This window comes from Equus quagga, chromosome 2 (genome assembly GCF_021613505.1).
Source record: "Equus quagga isolate Etosha38 chromosome 2, UCLA_HA_Equagga_1.0, whole genome shotgun sequence".
In the NCBI taxonomy this organism is placed as follows: Eukaryota; Metazoa; Chordata; class Mammalia; order Perissodactyla; family Equidae; genus Equus; species Equus quagga.
The window spans coordinates 178,245,970-178,260,559 of NC_060268.1; the positions used below are offsets into that span (position 1 = coordinate 178,245,970).

A 14,590-nucleotide genomic window follows, 5' to 3' on the forward strand; every position below is an offset into this window, starting at 1 on the left:
TCTCTCCTAGAATTACAAAGGTTGGCAGCAGAATATCCATATGCGAAGGAGAACAGGTGCCTTGTAAACTGTAACACTTAAGACTGTTCTTTCAGGCAGGAAAGTCCATATTTTAAGTTCTCATAACTGGAGTGAGACCTCTTCTATGCCAGCCCTTTAGGGCAAGATAAGAACAGCAGCTCTGGAGCCAGGCAGCACGTGGACTGCGAGATTTGGGGCAAGTCAACTACTGGAGCTATCACAGCTTTAGTTTTTTCATCTGCAAAATAGGTACATTGACCATACCTCCCTCCCAGGATTGTGGGAAAGATGAAATGAGTCACTTACACAGAGCTTGGCATATGCTACATTGGCAATATTAACCTCCGTGTGCAGAGTTCATGGTCCTCTAGAATCAGAAACATTTATAAGCATGACCTCTAATTTTCTTCCCTATTTGAGACCACTGACATTTTATGCAGCTATAACAACCTGTACCCGCTTGTTAGATTTCAAATTACCTCTTCTCCATCTTCGAAATGTTATATGGCATCATTCTCTCTCTCTCTCTCCCCCTAGCAGATTAATTTTGATTTAAAATTGAGATTCAATCACCGTACTCTCCTATGATACTGCAAATCCACAAATTGTTGCTGAAGATTATAAAAGAATAATTGCATATATACTGCATACTTTAATGTAACAAGTCTTAATCATTGATGGTTAGATTTTCTGCTGCATTAATTCAATTTTTGACTAAACAAAATAAAATGCAAACACATCACAAGTAGGCCAACGATCATGTTTTATAATTGGCTGCATTTTGCTGACTACTCTAGAAGTTAGAAGCATATGTTACCTCAGTGAAGTCAGATTTCTTCTCTGGAACACCAGACTGGAGATTTTTAAGGGCAATTTGATCATTCGTACTGTACTGGTTGTCCCGTAATCCTAGGCAAAAGGAGATAATATTGCTACTTTTTAGTATACGAAAGGATAAAATGGAGTATATAACTACTATAAAATTTAATGTCACCTACTCGAGTATTATACTAGCCAATAGTGAATCCAGTCTCTTCTGACTCCTGATAAAACCTTGTACATTTCTTCCATTCCACCCCCCTCCATTTAGGCTCTCTGAGTTCACTGTTATTTAGTTTATTAGGCTGCAAGATTCTTTCTTCCACACAGCTGTCTGTTCCTAGACTCATAACAACTGAGTGAGTGTAGGCTTCTCAAATTCTCCCATGTCCTGAGTTCACACTCAGCAGGAGAGAATCACATCTATGGATTTCCCAATACCACTAGAGTTAAGAAAGGCTGGAATATAAGACCAGCCTTCATCCAACTTCTTAATGCAACCATTCTCGAAAGAGCAACGAGCGACTCAGACTCTGATAGTGAAACTACATTGGAAGGTCTGAGGATAATTTTGTGATAATTTTGTGAGGATAAATGAGACACTGTGGATGGCCCTCCACATAAACAACTGGCACAATGATAGCCAAGAATATCATCAGGTCCAAGTGCACACAGCAGTGGACCAAGATGGTAGAACCTGGGTTCTGCTCCTGGCTCCACCATCAACCAGCTTGATAACGATGAACAAGTCTATGGAATCACTCTATGGAATTTCCTCATCCACCAAACCTCCCCTGCACGCCTCATGGAGCACTGGATAGAAGGAAAAAGCACTCTCAGATGCAAGCTAGCAGTATTATGACGTCTGCCTGGGTGTCTTATCGCTAATGCAGGAATGTAAATCAAACACAGAAGGTGGGGTAAAGACACCACCCAGACCAGGTAGTAATTTTGCCTCCACAATGCAGATATTCTGGGGAAAATGATTTTTCAAAAGGCTGCAAAGAATGGTTCCCCAACTGCTAGTGAAGGTGATGAGAAAGAAGAGATTTAAGAAAGCAGCTCTCTAATCCTGTGTTTATCAACTTGTGAGAAGGGTTTATTAAAAAATTTAGATATAGGGCTGGCCCCGTGGCCGAGTGGTTAAGTTTGCGCGCTCCGCTGCAGGCGGCCCAGTGTTTCGTTGGTTCGAATCCTGGGCACGGACATAGCACTGCTCATCAAACCACGTTGAGGCAGCGTCCCACATGCCACAACTAGAAGGACCCACAACGAAGAATATACAACTATGTACTGGGGGGCTTTGGGGAGAAAAAGGAAAAAATAAAGTCTTAAAAAAAAAATTTAGATATAATTTAAAGCGCTTTACGGGGAAAATGATGCGATAGTATTTTCAAGTTTGGCCGGTTTGCAAAGGGGTGAGGACTTGGCTCAGGGGCCTACCGCTGACCCATCCAAAGCCTGTTCAGCTCTCATCTCATCCTTAGATGACAACAGAGCCCCCATCAGCTCTAACCCAGATGTGTGGCTGTCCCTCCATCATGCCTGTTATTGAGTGACAGAGACAGTCATCCAAGATGATGTGCACAGATTACTTTCCGTGAAGTGCAAATATAAGACCTGAGAGATCTCATGGATTTCTGTGCTGAGTCGATGCATCATGATGAACTGACAATAAAGCTGATGAAGACAGAAATCTCCTGGCTCTCGTCATGTGGCATCATGGTTAAGAACTCTGGAGTCAGCACAGGCTTTGGGGCCAGACAGGCCTGAGTCTGCATCCCAGCTCTGCCCCAAGCTCACTCGTAGTAGGTAAGTTGCTCACCCTCTCTGAGTTTCTTCATCCATAAAATGCAGACAATAACAGCTCCTGCCCAGCCTTGCCAGCGATGCACTGGGGTGATGTATGTAAATTCGGGGGCCAGGGGTGGGGTGTGTCACCAGTTATGATTGTTAATGAGTAGGACCAAGTCAGCCTCCCCCCAGATCCCGATGGCCACTATCACCATGGCATCAGAGGTCTCTGGAATCAGACCACAGAGTCCCAGGGTCTCCAGCTATATGTGTGGCTTTGGGCAAGTTACTCAGCATCCTTGGTTCCTTGCTGTGAAATGGAGATAATAAGAGTGCCTACTTCATAGGCTTCCCGAAAAAGATGAAGTGATCTCAGTAACTAGCCCTTAGCACGATGCCCAGAGCATAACAACACACAATAAACATTAGCTACCGGGAAGCACTGTCATCTCTAGCAGGGGGGATGGAGGCCGCCATGATCAGATAAGCAGGGGCTGTGCATGAGCGTCCTATCTCTGGTGCAAAACAAATGACCACAAACATACTCCCTCACAGCTCTGAAGGTCGGAAGTCTAATACAGGTCTCCCTGGGCTAACATCAAAGTGTGGGCAGGGCTGCACTCCTTTGGAGGTTCCAGGGGAAAATCTCTTTCCTTGCCTTTCCAACTTCTAGGGGCTGCCCACATTCCTTGGCTCCTGGCCTCACTTCACGCCAACCTTTGCTTCTGTCATCACATCTCCACCTCTCTCTGACCCTTCTACCACTCTGTGATTAGATTAGGCCCACCAGATAAGCCAGGGTAATCTCCCCATCTCAAGCTTGTTAACTTGATCACATCTACAAAGTCCCTTTTGCCACAAAAGGTAATTTATTCTCCGGTTCTGGGGATTAAGACATGGACATATTTTGGGAGACCATTATTGTGCCCATCACAGACTATCTGGAGAGACTGAGGTAGACGTATTGAGTGGAATGTAGGGCCTTCAAAATAATGACTATAAAGTCTGTATAGAAACATGGGAAAGCACTTACAATGCAACGTTTACTGAAAGAAAGGAATCAAAAGCTTATGAACCACATGATTGCGACATGACATTTTTTTAAGTTTGTGGGAATCCACACAAACAGTAAAGTTGTAACTTAGAGTCATGAGCCTATTTTTGAGTGAAATTGAGGTATGACTAAAGCCAGGCATGAGGGTGCCGATACATTAATGATCCCAAAAGACATCAGGAGGTGAGTTACCAGAATGTTCTAAGTATAGACTTTGGTAAAGAAAGATCCTGCTTCAAATCCATCCCTGCCACTAACCACTTGGGCAATTTAAGTAATTTTGGGCAAGTTACTTAAATTGTCAGAGTCTTATCTTCCCATGTGTCACAGGAAACATAAAACCTATCTCTTAGGTGGTTACAAGGAATAAAGAGATGACGAATATCAAGAACTTAGCAGAGTGCCTGGCATGTAGTGAGGACAAATCCCCTGTCCCTTTCCACCTGACCACATAACTGTCACCACTGATAGAGGCACCTACCGTTAGGTGACCCCCCGACTGGCATTGCTGAGCAGGCAAAGCTGCTGGACATTTGGGGAGGTTAGCGAGAACCAGACTAATGGGAGTTTTGGCATGTCCCGGGAGCTGGGGTGGATCACTTTCACAGGAGGAGCGTTCATGACTCCAATACAGAAAATAGCAGAAACCAGGACAGCTTGCACCTGGCCTTGGTTTCTACAAGAGATCCTCATGCAAGGCCAGGAGGCGGCCAGGCTGGTCTGCTCCTTCCACCCACAGTGGGAGCTGGTCTGTCCCTGAACTCTCACAGGGGCAGGGGCTTGCCCCAGGGGCATTGGGTTAATTCCACTCTGCATCAAGAAATTGTCCTGATTAGAAGGAAACTGGCAGCGGGTGGGCAAGCCCTGAGCAGGACACATGCTAGACACGGCTTTGTCGCAGGAGTCCCACAGCCCAGGTCCAAATTCTACTTGTGTTGCTTTGCGTAGTTTCAGTAACCCCAGTTTCCCGCTCCGTGAAATTGGAAGCCGGCGCTGACTCTTTGTGCCCGGCCCTGTTCCCTTGCCGAGGGTCTGCCCCATCCCTCAGCCTCTGGGAGGGTAGCTGTCAGTGGCTCACAGCTTTGCTCTTCTCTGAGAATGGTCCTCTATGAGATTATGTACCTTTCTCCACATTGGACCACAGCCAGTGGTGGCTTTTTGGGGTACAAAAGCCAGGGCAACTCTGTTATTGATGCTCCAGAGCATAAACTGAGGGCCAGACAGTCCCTGAGACCCCATCCTTGCTCGGCTTCTTCCCCTTCCCCATCAGGCCACTCTAACTCTCTCATGTTCTTTCCTGAAGAGCACTCCCCACACATGCCCCCCAATCCCTGCCTCAGGCTCTGCTTCTTGGAAACCCCACCTAAGACAGCGTCCCACCACACAGGACTGCTTAAGAGTGGGGGCTCTCAAAGTAGGGATCCCAGACCAGCGGCCTCAGTATCACAGGGGCACCTGTTAGAAACGCACATTCTCAGGGCCCACCTACTGACCAGACCTACTGACTCAGAACCTCTGGGGTGGGGCTCAGCCCTCTGTGCTTTAGCAAGCCCTCCAGGACATTCGTCGCAGCCAAAGTCCAGGAACACTGTCGGTCTTAGACCAACAAGCTCCTCTACGGATGGTGTGTTTGAAGCCCTAGGAGGAAACCATAATGCTTTTGATTCAAAACCACCCCATGGCTTTTAGAAAACCACACCTAGGAGATCTAAATGGGGCTTTTTACCGGTGGCTTCAGTTAGAATGAAGCCATCAAGAATGCCAGCATGCTTTTATTTTGAAATGAATTAAAAATGAGTCCAGTTAGCCACCCAGTCATTGCTGGTTTATGAATCGGCCGTCTTTGGTGCCCAGTGCTCCGGTCCTCTGTGCCCCAGGAGTATGTCCGTGCACCAGCACGTCTGAAGAGCTTTCTCCTCTGACACACTTGGAAGGATTGGATGTGCTTCTGTCTCCATCAGCCTGACCCGCTTGTCCAAAGCCACCCCTCCCACTTTGAGCCCCTTCCCAGAGGCCATAAGCATCACGAGTGACATTAACTGAACACATCATGAGGGCCTGAGCCAGGCACTTCTGGAATCGAGATTTCCTCCCTGGAGGAAGGTGTGCTTCAGAAATGCAATGCAACTGAGCAGGAATTTAAGCAGCACTCAGGGTGCTGGAGGCCCTGGGCTGAAAGGCAAGGGCAGGTGAGATGCTCTCCCCTCCCACGACTCTAAGACGAAGTCACAGCTCTGCTATCCCTGGCCTCAGTAAGCCACAGAGAGAGCCCTGCCAGCCAAGGGTCCCAAGACAGGTTCGGCGGGGAAGGAATACTTCAACTGACCTTGCAGTATGGGGTGGACTTAGACAAAACTGGAAGCAGGGTAGGGAGAATGGGGTGTGGCCCAAGGAGAGGGAAAATGTAAAGGTGAAAACTGCATCAGCACAAAAGCAGCAGCTACAGCGTATCTGGAGACCAGCAAGTAGCACACTGGGTGAAGCGTAAGACACTGGCAAGGAATTGCACACAGTTCGCACGCGGCACCCGCCACTGCTTGAGTTGTCTCTACAAAAATAGCAGACAAGCAACATCATGTGTTGCCTAATGAATCAATCCGTCAAAGTCATGTGTAAACGACGAACACTCCAGCCCTTTGTAGTCTAGTAAGCTGCCTTGATTTCATATCTATACCATTCTCATCAGGGACACAGAAAGTACATTCAAATTCCCACTTCTTGGACTCCAAATGCCTTCCCTCACTTCTAGTCTTCTGGGAGTCAGGGTTTGCTCTGAATTTTACCAATACCCCTTTTTAATGTTTTAAAATAGACATTCTTCAGAGAGAACCACTTTTCAGATTGAAATTAATCATCTCCGTGAGATTTGACCCTTTTAACCACTCCATGCCTCTGGAAAATCTTTCCATCTTTGACTTCTGGAAGAACGTGGTCTTCTCACTGTCTTCCTCCCTCCCGGCTACTGTGTTTTACTTTTTTGTGTGGGTTTCTCTCCTTGAATTCCCCTGTTCTCCCTCTGGGCCTTCTTATCAAATCTCAGACACACCATGGCCTCTGCCAATAGACCGATGCCAGGGCAGGACCCAGATCTCGTCTGTGGGCACCAGCCCTTAGAAACAGCTGGATCCAAGTCACCTCAAACTCAGCTTTTTCCGAAAGGGAACCAACCAACTCCCCTCAGCTTGCTGCTGTCTCCCCCTGCCTCCCTTCCTCTCCCTCCTTCTCCCTGCGTCTGTTATCTTGGTGAGCAACCACCATCTTCCCATCACCCACAATAGAAATCGAGGCATCCACCTCCACACTCCTCCCTTTCCTCACCTCCAATGTCCAGCTGAAAGCCAAGGCCTGCTTTATCTTACGAAAAAGGCTCTGGTCTGTCCCATCAATTTAATCTTCTCTGTACTGTCTGGTCTCGGCAAGGTCACAATCAAGCTGGTAACCCACCAGCCTCATCTCCTGTCAGTTTCCCCCAAATCGTCCTGACATCACCAGTCTGTGACCTTGTAGGGGTCACAGGTTCCTTTGAAAACTCTAATGAAAGGGATACATTTCCCCCAAGAACAGGGCCTGGGAAACATACGTGTAAAAATCTGAGCACATGTGCACAGGCTCCTCGAGCTCAAGGAAACCAGGAGAGAAATCCTTAAAATAAGGCTGCGTCTACTTCCCAGATGTGGCATGCTTCAGTGTCTCTGTGTCTTTGATCTTGGGTGCCACCTTCTCAGTTTTCCTATTGGGCTAACTCCTCACCCTCTGAAACAGCTCAAGGTCACCTCCTCTTAGAGGGGCTTCTTGGTCTGCCCCTCCTCCACACGCCCTCCCACCTGTGTCGGTGCCTTTGTTCGCTTCCTGCGGCTGCCATAACAAATTACCGCAAACGAGGTGGCTTCAAGCAACAGAAATTTATTCTCTCATAGCTCTGGAGGCCAGAAGTCTGAAATCAAGGTGTTGGCAGGGCCACGCTCTCTCTGAAGAATCCAGGGGAGAATCCTTCCTTCCCTCTTCCTAGCTTCTGGTGGTTGCTGGTAAACCTTGGTTTTCCTTGGCTTATGGCAGCATAACTTGGATCTCTGCCCCCATCTTCACATGCCATCTCCCCTGTATCTCTGTGTCTCCAAATCTCTATCTGGACACCAGCCCTTGAATTTAAGGCCCACCCTACTCCAGTATGACCTCATCTTGACTACATCTGCAAAGACTCTACTTCCAAATAAGGTCACATTCACAGGTGTCAGGGGTTAGGACTTGAACATATCTTTTTGAGGAACACAATTCAACCCACAAGAGCGCCCCTGACAGGCTGTAGCTATGTACGTCCTTACTACACTGTTCTGTGATTACGAGTCTGTCTCCCAAAGTTGACCAAGGTCTTTAGAGGACGTCCTAGTCACCACCTTCCCCTCATGCCCAGCACAGTCGCTGGCCAACTAAAGACACTCGCTGAATGTTAACTGAATGAACAAATTATTTTATATTTTGATAAAAGTTATATCTATGAGAAAAAATCAGAACATACCTTCCTCAGACAGTTTGATCATATTCCACTGGCATTTCAAAGACATTTTACTCAGTTTCAAAGGTCTTTTAATGACAAGGATGTGTTTGGCTAAAGGAAAGAAAAATCAGCCACAGTTTACATCTGTAACTACTCTCGGAATGAGTCAGGCTCCCATCTTCCGCCCTGGGCTGAAGAACCTCAAAGGGATCTACCTGCGATGGAGACACCGGAATGTTTATGTGGCAACCGGGAGAGGGGGCGGGGAGTCCACCTTGGCACCAGCCATTCCTCATTAGCAGGAACAGCAATCATCGCTTTGACGTTTATATCTGAGGCTTCTTTGACAAGTAAAGAAAGTTTGTGGACAACCATTATTTAAAAGTTTTCTGCAGAGCACTGTTAGATGTGAGACAAAGAACTGTTTTATCTCCTGCCTCCAGACACACATTTCTCCTCTTTCTCCCCAACTCCTCAGTCCTTTATTTTTCACCTTGTTTTGATGGTGCGGTTCTCTTGCCAGACAGCTTTTTACTGTTTAGAAGGTTCTTGAGTTTTAAAATGCATTCAGATAACATCACAATGTTAATTTGTTTAACCTACTTGTAACATGTGTTAATTTTGGCAAACTGGTTTATCTAGAAAATCGGGCAATATGACAGTCTGTTTATCATGCAAGCTATTAACGAGAACGATTGGTTTTCATACAATTTAATAAAACACTTTTGACACTAAGCTATAATGAACATTGTTTTATAATTTATACCCAACCACATTTGAGGTAGCTTATAATTAACAACACAGATACAAACTGGTAAAACTGTGATAAAAGAAGCAAGTAATGAGCTGGAGAAATCACTGAACCAAAAAGCCTGTGCTAAAGAGGGCAGTGGCACAGAGGAATCACAACCTAAGGGTGAGTTTCCAACAGCCAAAGCCAAAGGGGGACATGACAAATTGAGCAACTCACTGCCTTTCAAATGAAATACCCCATTCCATCGGGAGGGTGGTTTTATCCCCTGGGACAAGGCGTTGATAGCATGGGTTGTTCTAGAAATGGACAGCACCTTTGTAAACTGTTTCACAAACACGGGACCAATGTATATTTCACTGGATAATCCCAAGGTGCTTTGAGTCTGGTCAATGTCACTATTACATCATAATGGCTAAAATTCGTTGTGCACTCACTTTGAGACAGAGGCTGATACAAGTGCTTTCTCTAACACTCACAGTGGCCCTCTGAGGAGGGCATTAGTATTACCCCCATTGTACAGGGAGGAAGTAAGCCTCATTTAAGTAAGCTGCCAAGTGTCACCCGTCCACTAAGCCTCAAGCTTGCAATATTCATGATCACCGTACATGCGAAACAGGTAGAAATGGAGCAGAATCTGCAGGATCTGATAACATCTCCTCCGAAGCTCTCAAGCTGATGGGGCAGCCTGGGCTTTGGCAACAGGGCTGAGTGACACTTGGTGCTACCACCTGCTAGCCCTACAACCTTGGACGGGTCACATAACCTCCAAACCTCTGTCTGTTTCTCAGCAAAAGAGGCATACTGACATAAGCTTTGTAAGGCTAAGAACTATGACATGAAGTAAACAAAGGTTTTCACGAGCTCAGCATAGTGCCTGCCACAATGGGCCCTCGAAAAAATGAAATGTATTATTAGCCACAGTTTTACATACAATTTTCATCTTTCTCAGAAAATTACGATGTGTAATAAAGATGTTTTAAAAGCCTGTCAATTCATTTTGTAGCCTCCTGGGCTCTAGCTGACTTCCGAGACACCTGGAATCTGAAGCATCGTGCCTCTGGCCCCTGGTGTCCAGCGTGGCACCCCAGACCTGCCCTTCATGTGGCTGGAGTAGAGGTCTCCCTTGGAGGACAGTGTAAGACCACTAGGTGCAAGGACTGTGCAACCAAATATGAGCATGCCTGTGTGCAGCATCCTGTAAACCGCGATGCCCTGCTCACGTGTACGGCGTAGTGCCATCAGGCCATGACCTCGGTTCAGCAGACACTGACTGAGAATGTAACATATTGAGGACCTAAGTTAGGTGCTTGGGTAACAAAGTTGAAGACAGCCCAGGAGTCCCCATGTTGGAAGAGCTCAGAGCTCAGTGGGAGTATGAGACACACAATGAGACCTTTTTCAACACAACGTGGACTTGATCATTTCCTCTTATGGGCTGTCTTTTTCTTATTGTGGTAAAATACACGTAACATGAAATGTACCATCTTAACCATTTTGAAGTGTCCAGTTCAGTGGCATTAAGTTCATTCACAGTGTCGTGCAACCATCACCATCATCCTTCTCCATAACTTTTTTCGTCTTGTAAAACCGAAACTCTGCCTCCATTAAACAATAACTCCCTCTTCCCTGTCTCCAGCTCCTGTCACCCACCATTCTACTCTCTGTCTCTATGATTTTCACTACACTAGGGACCTCAGATAAGAGGAGTCATACAGGGTTTGTCCTTTTGTGACTGACTTATTTCACTTAGCATAACGTCCTCAAGGTTCATCCATGTTGTGGCATGTGTCAGAATGTTCTTCCTTTTGAAGACTGAATAATATTGTATTGTATGAATAGACCCCATTTTGTTTATCCCTTCATCCATTGGTGGACACTGGGGTTGCCTGCACCTTTTGGCTCTTGTGAAGATGCTGCTTTGAACATAGGTGTGCAAATAACACTCTGAGTCCCTGCTTTCAATTCTTTCTGCAGGTTGTCTTCTGCCTTTCATTCTGTGTCCTGTCTTGGTCTAATTACCTAATATTTTCTTAGCAAACTCTAGAGTCCTTTATTGAGGGGTAGGAAGGACAAAGAGATAGACACATTATAGATAATTTTAGCAGTCATCTTAAAGGCATCTTTAAAAACTTATCCTTTCCTCCCTTCATACCCCCATGCAGTGGGGAGGGGGTTGGGAAGAGGGAGAGGGGGCAGTCTTGTTTGAAGTCCTTGACAGAGGTCGGCAGTTAAACACAGGTGGTCTCCATCATGTAACCCAAACACCTTGAACGCGGGCTTCAACATGAAAGGAAGAGAATGCATATCCCCTTTCAGGAAAGACTCCACAAGCTGAGAGGCAGCCCAGGTCAGAGAAAACCAGGGCATGGGCAGGAAGCAAGAGTTCTGCTGGGTTCCGGGGGTGCACAGCCTCCCTAAGCAGAGGGGCTGTGCTTGGGCAGCAAGAAAGAGCAGTGGGAGAGGTTGAAATGTGAGAATTTTTCCTTTCTTTTGGCCTCAAAAGGGACAGCAAGACATGGCAGGAAGAGTCCAGACAGGCAGCAAAGACTTTGGGCTCAGATGCGACCTGCCATCTCAGCTGTGACATTGAGAGGTCAGCCCGTCTCCGGGCTCAGCTTCCCCATCTGTGACATGAGGAGTGTGCAGGGGCCTGCATGGCCTCCAGGATGGCATCCAGCTCTGCCAGCGGCTCTTGTCCCACAATGTGTGGGCCTTGAGGTGTTGGGAACATTTGAGGGAGGGTGTGTGTGAGAGAGCAGCAGCTCCACTTTAGCTTGCTTCTTTCGTAAAGTGGAAAATGGCATCATTTGCATCATTATGCACTCTCTTCTTCAAGGAACATCAAGCTCACTGAACAAGAATCATTATTACCTTGTATTGAAAGTCAGGGAGTGGTTTGATTTCAGAGGTGACCATTGCTGCCTTCACAGGTGGCTGGCAGAAGACTGGGACCTTGTTATCAACAATGGTGACCAGAAAGAGAGCCCCCAGCTTCCCCTTGATGAGATCCAGGCTGCAACGGGATCCCAATCACCCGACTTGTTACCTAGGCAGCTTTCTATAGGCTGAGAAAGGGTGGACTGTTTGCTTTTAATTCAGTGCTGGGTAACAACAAATACGCAATGAAGGAAAATGGGGCGTCTTTAAAACCTCCTGCAAAGGGACCTGGAGCTGCATCCAGCCCAGCCACAAAGCCACGCACTCCAGTGAGACCAAGGGAAGCTGTCAGCTCAGGGTTCTTTAGGTAAACAAGCTACAAAAATATTTTCATAAGATGTCAGCATGGATTTCCTCTCCTTCACGAGGAGCAACGTGACTCTAGCTTGTGGGTCTGTGCAGCTTCTTGCTTCTCATCCCTTCGGCTGACTTGCCAGAGCCTGTCTGGAGCCTGGAGCAGGAGCCCACAGAGATGATTACAGGCTCCGCCATGAGCTGGACAAATGAGGCTGGCGCAGGGTCTGAAAGCTCCAAGTCGTAAATCTCTCATTATAGGAGCCATTAGCCACACACTGCACATCAGGGGTCTGAGGAGAGAGCCGCTGTCACCGGACCAGATCTGAGAGCCAGCATTAGGGGAAAAACCCAGGCTCGAAGATGCTCACACACACTACTGCCTTTATCCTGTATCCCTACTTAGGAAACCAAAGTGGTACTGTGCTGTGCTGCGCAATTAGAAGGTGGTTGCTCTTCTCCCCTGCTGTGTTTTTTGAGTTGTTTTGGCTTTCTGTTGTTGTTGTTCAATGGAGCAAAGATCCAAGCACCCTGTGTCCTCCACTAGTCCCTCCTGCTGTAACAGAGCCTAAACTTAGGCGAGAACCAGGGAAACTGTCGCCTTAAATGTGAAGGCGCATAAGAATCAAAGGCCGCCCTAAATATTGGCTTGCCCACACCTGCCACTTTACGGAAAAAGGAAACAGAGGCTCGGAGAGAATCAGGGCTTGCGGAAGGAGCTCCCAGCTGGCAAGTGGCAGAGTCAGACTAGCTCAGTCAAGTGTGACCCCAATAAAGACCCCAGATCCCTGGCTCCCAGTCAAGTTATCTTCTGACCACACCCCATCTGGCTGGGCTGAGCAGCTCTCTCTGCTGTTCACTTTTTGTTTTTTTTAAATAACAGCTTTTGAGATATAATTCACATACCATAAAGTCCACCCTTTAAAGTGTACAATTCAATGGTTTCTGTATATTCACAAAGTTGTGCGACCATCACCACTGTTTAATTCCAGAATGTTTTCACCAACCCCAATAGAAGCCCCATACCCATTACTCCACATCCCTGGACACCACTAATATACATTTCTTGGATTTGCCTATTCTAGACATTTCATATAAATGGAACCATACAATATGTGGGCTTTTGTGTCTGGCTTTCACTGAGCATCACGTTTTCAAAGTTCATTCATGTTGTAGCATGTTTCAGATTTCTATGGCTGAATAATATTCGTTTGTATTCATATTCATATTGCATGCTTAGACCACATATCGTGCATCTATTCATCAGCTGATGGGCATTTGGGTTGTTTCCACTTTTTGGTTATAATGAACAATGCTGCTACGAACATCGTGTACAAGGTTTTATGCGGACTTAGGTTTTCCTTCTCATGGGTACATACCTAGAAGTGGAACTGTTGGGTCATATGGTAACTCCATGTTTAATTTTTTGAGGAAATGTCAAACTGTTTTCCAAAGTGACTGCACCATTTTACATTCCCACTAGCAATGTATGAGGGTTCCATTTTTTCCCCATCTTTGCCAGCGCTCGTTATTGCCCATCTTTTTTATTATAGCCATCCTAGTTGGTATGACGTAGAACCTCATTGTGGTTTTGATTTGCATTTCCCTAATGACTAAGAATGTTGTGCATCTTTTCATGTACTTGTTGGCCATTTGTATACCTTATTTGGAGAAATGTGTGTTCAGATCTTTTGCTCATTTTTAAATTGGGTTATTTGTCTTTTTATAGCATCTCTAGGAAAAACACACTTAATGATGCCTCCCATCCCCCCCCATCAGTAAGTGAAAGGAACAACAATTCTCAGACTTCATTAAGGCAGCATCTCATATCTACGTACTTTTGATGATAGCTTTATTGCATAGATGCTAAGAGAATGTTCTTTGGCATCCCACAGATGTGGACTTGAATCTAGCTTCACCACTTATGAAGTTTGTGACTTAGACAAGTCACCTAACTTCTCTATGCCTTAATTTTCTCATGTGCAAAAGAGGGATCATGGTATCTATTTCACTGGATTGTTATGAGAATGAAGAGAGAAGACGCACTGAAAATCTTTAGCTTGTGGCTTGGCATATGGGAAGCACCCAATAAAATTCATTTCTTTCTTTATCCAGCAAATGTTCTTGTTGCCTCAAACATGGGCCAGACACTGGTCTGGACCCGAGAGTCACAGCAATGAGCAAAACAGGCAGAAAAATCTCTGCCCTCGTGGAGCTTACACGCAGCTTAACATTCTAGCAAAAGTTAATGATGCCAGTTACTATTATAATTCAACATTTTTACTCTTGATTGCAAAATAAGTACCTGCTCATCAGAAACCAGAAACCAGAATGACAAGATAAAAGAAGTTTCACTAATGAACTTGAACTTTAGAGAGAGACACAGCATTAGCTTCAGTAATTACATGTCTCCTGCCAGCTC

The 14,590-nt window shown here is 46.0% G+C and overlaps 1 protein-coding gene across 5 annotated transcripts in view; it reads right to left on the bottom strand.

The window, feature by feature from the left end:
• Positions 1-14,590, bottom strand: part of C2H10orf90 (chromosome 2 C10orf90 homolog) — a 128,547-nt gene that overhangs the window by 73,962 nt on the left and 39,995 nt on the right. For 2 of the 5 annotated variants that reach the window (XM_046651728.1, XM_046651720.1), the window contains exons 1-2: positions 8,205-8,326; positions 839-930 (exon numbers count right to left, since the gene is read on the bottom strand). The exons of 1 other annotated variant lie outside the window; for it this stretch is intronic. In XM_046651728.1, the coding sequence (XP_046507684.1) occupies positions 839-930; positions 8,205-8,250 (138 nt within the window). In that variant the 5' untranslated portion in view covers positions 8,251-8,326. Of the gene's footprint in view, positions 1-838; positions 931-8,204; positions 8,327-14,590 lie in introns of those variants that run through there. 2 more of the 5 variants (XM_046651744.1, XM_046651737.1) reach the window with 1 other exon arrangement.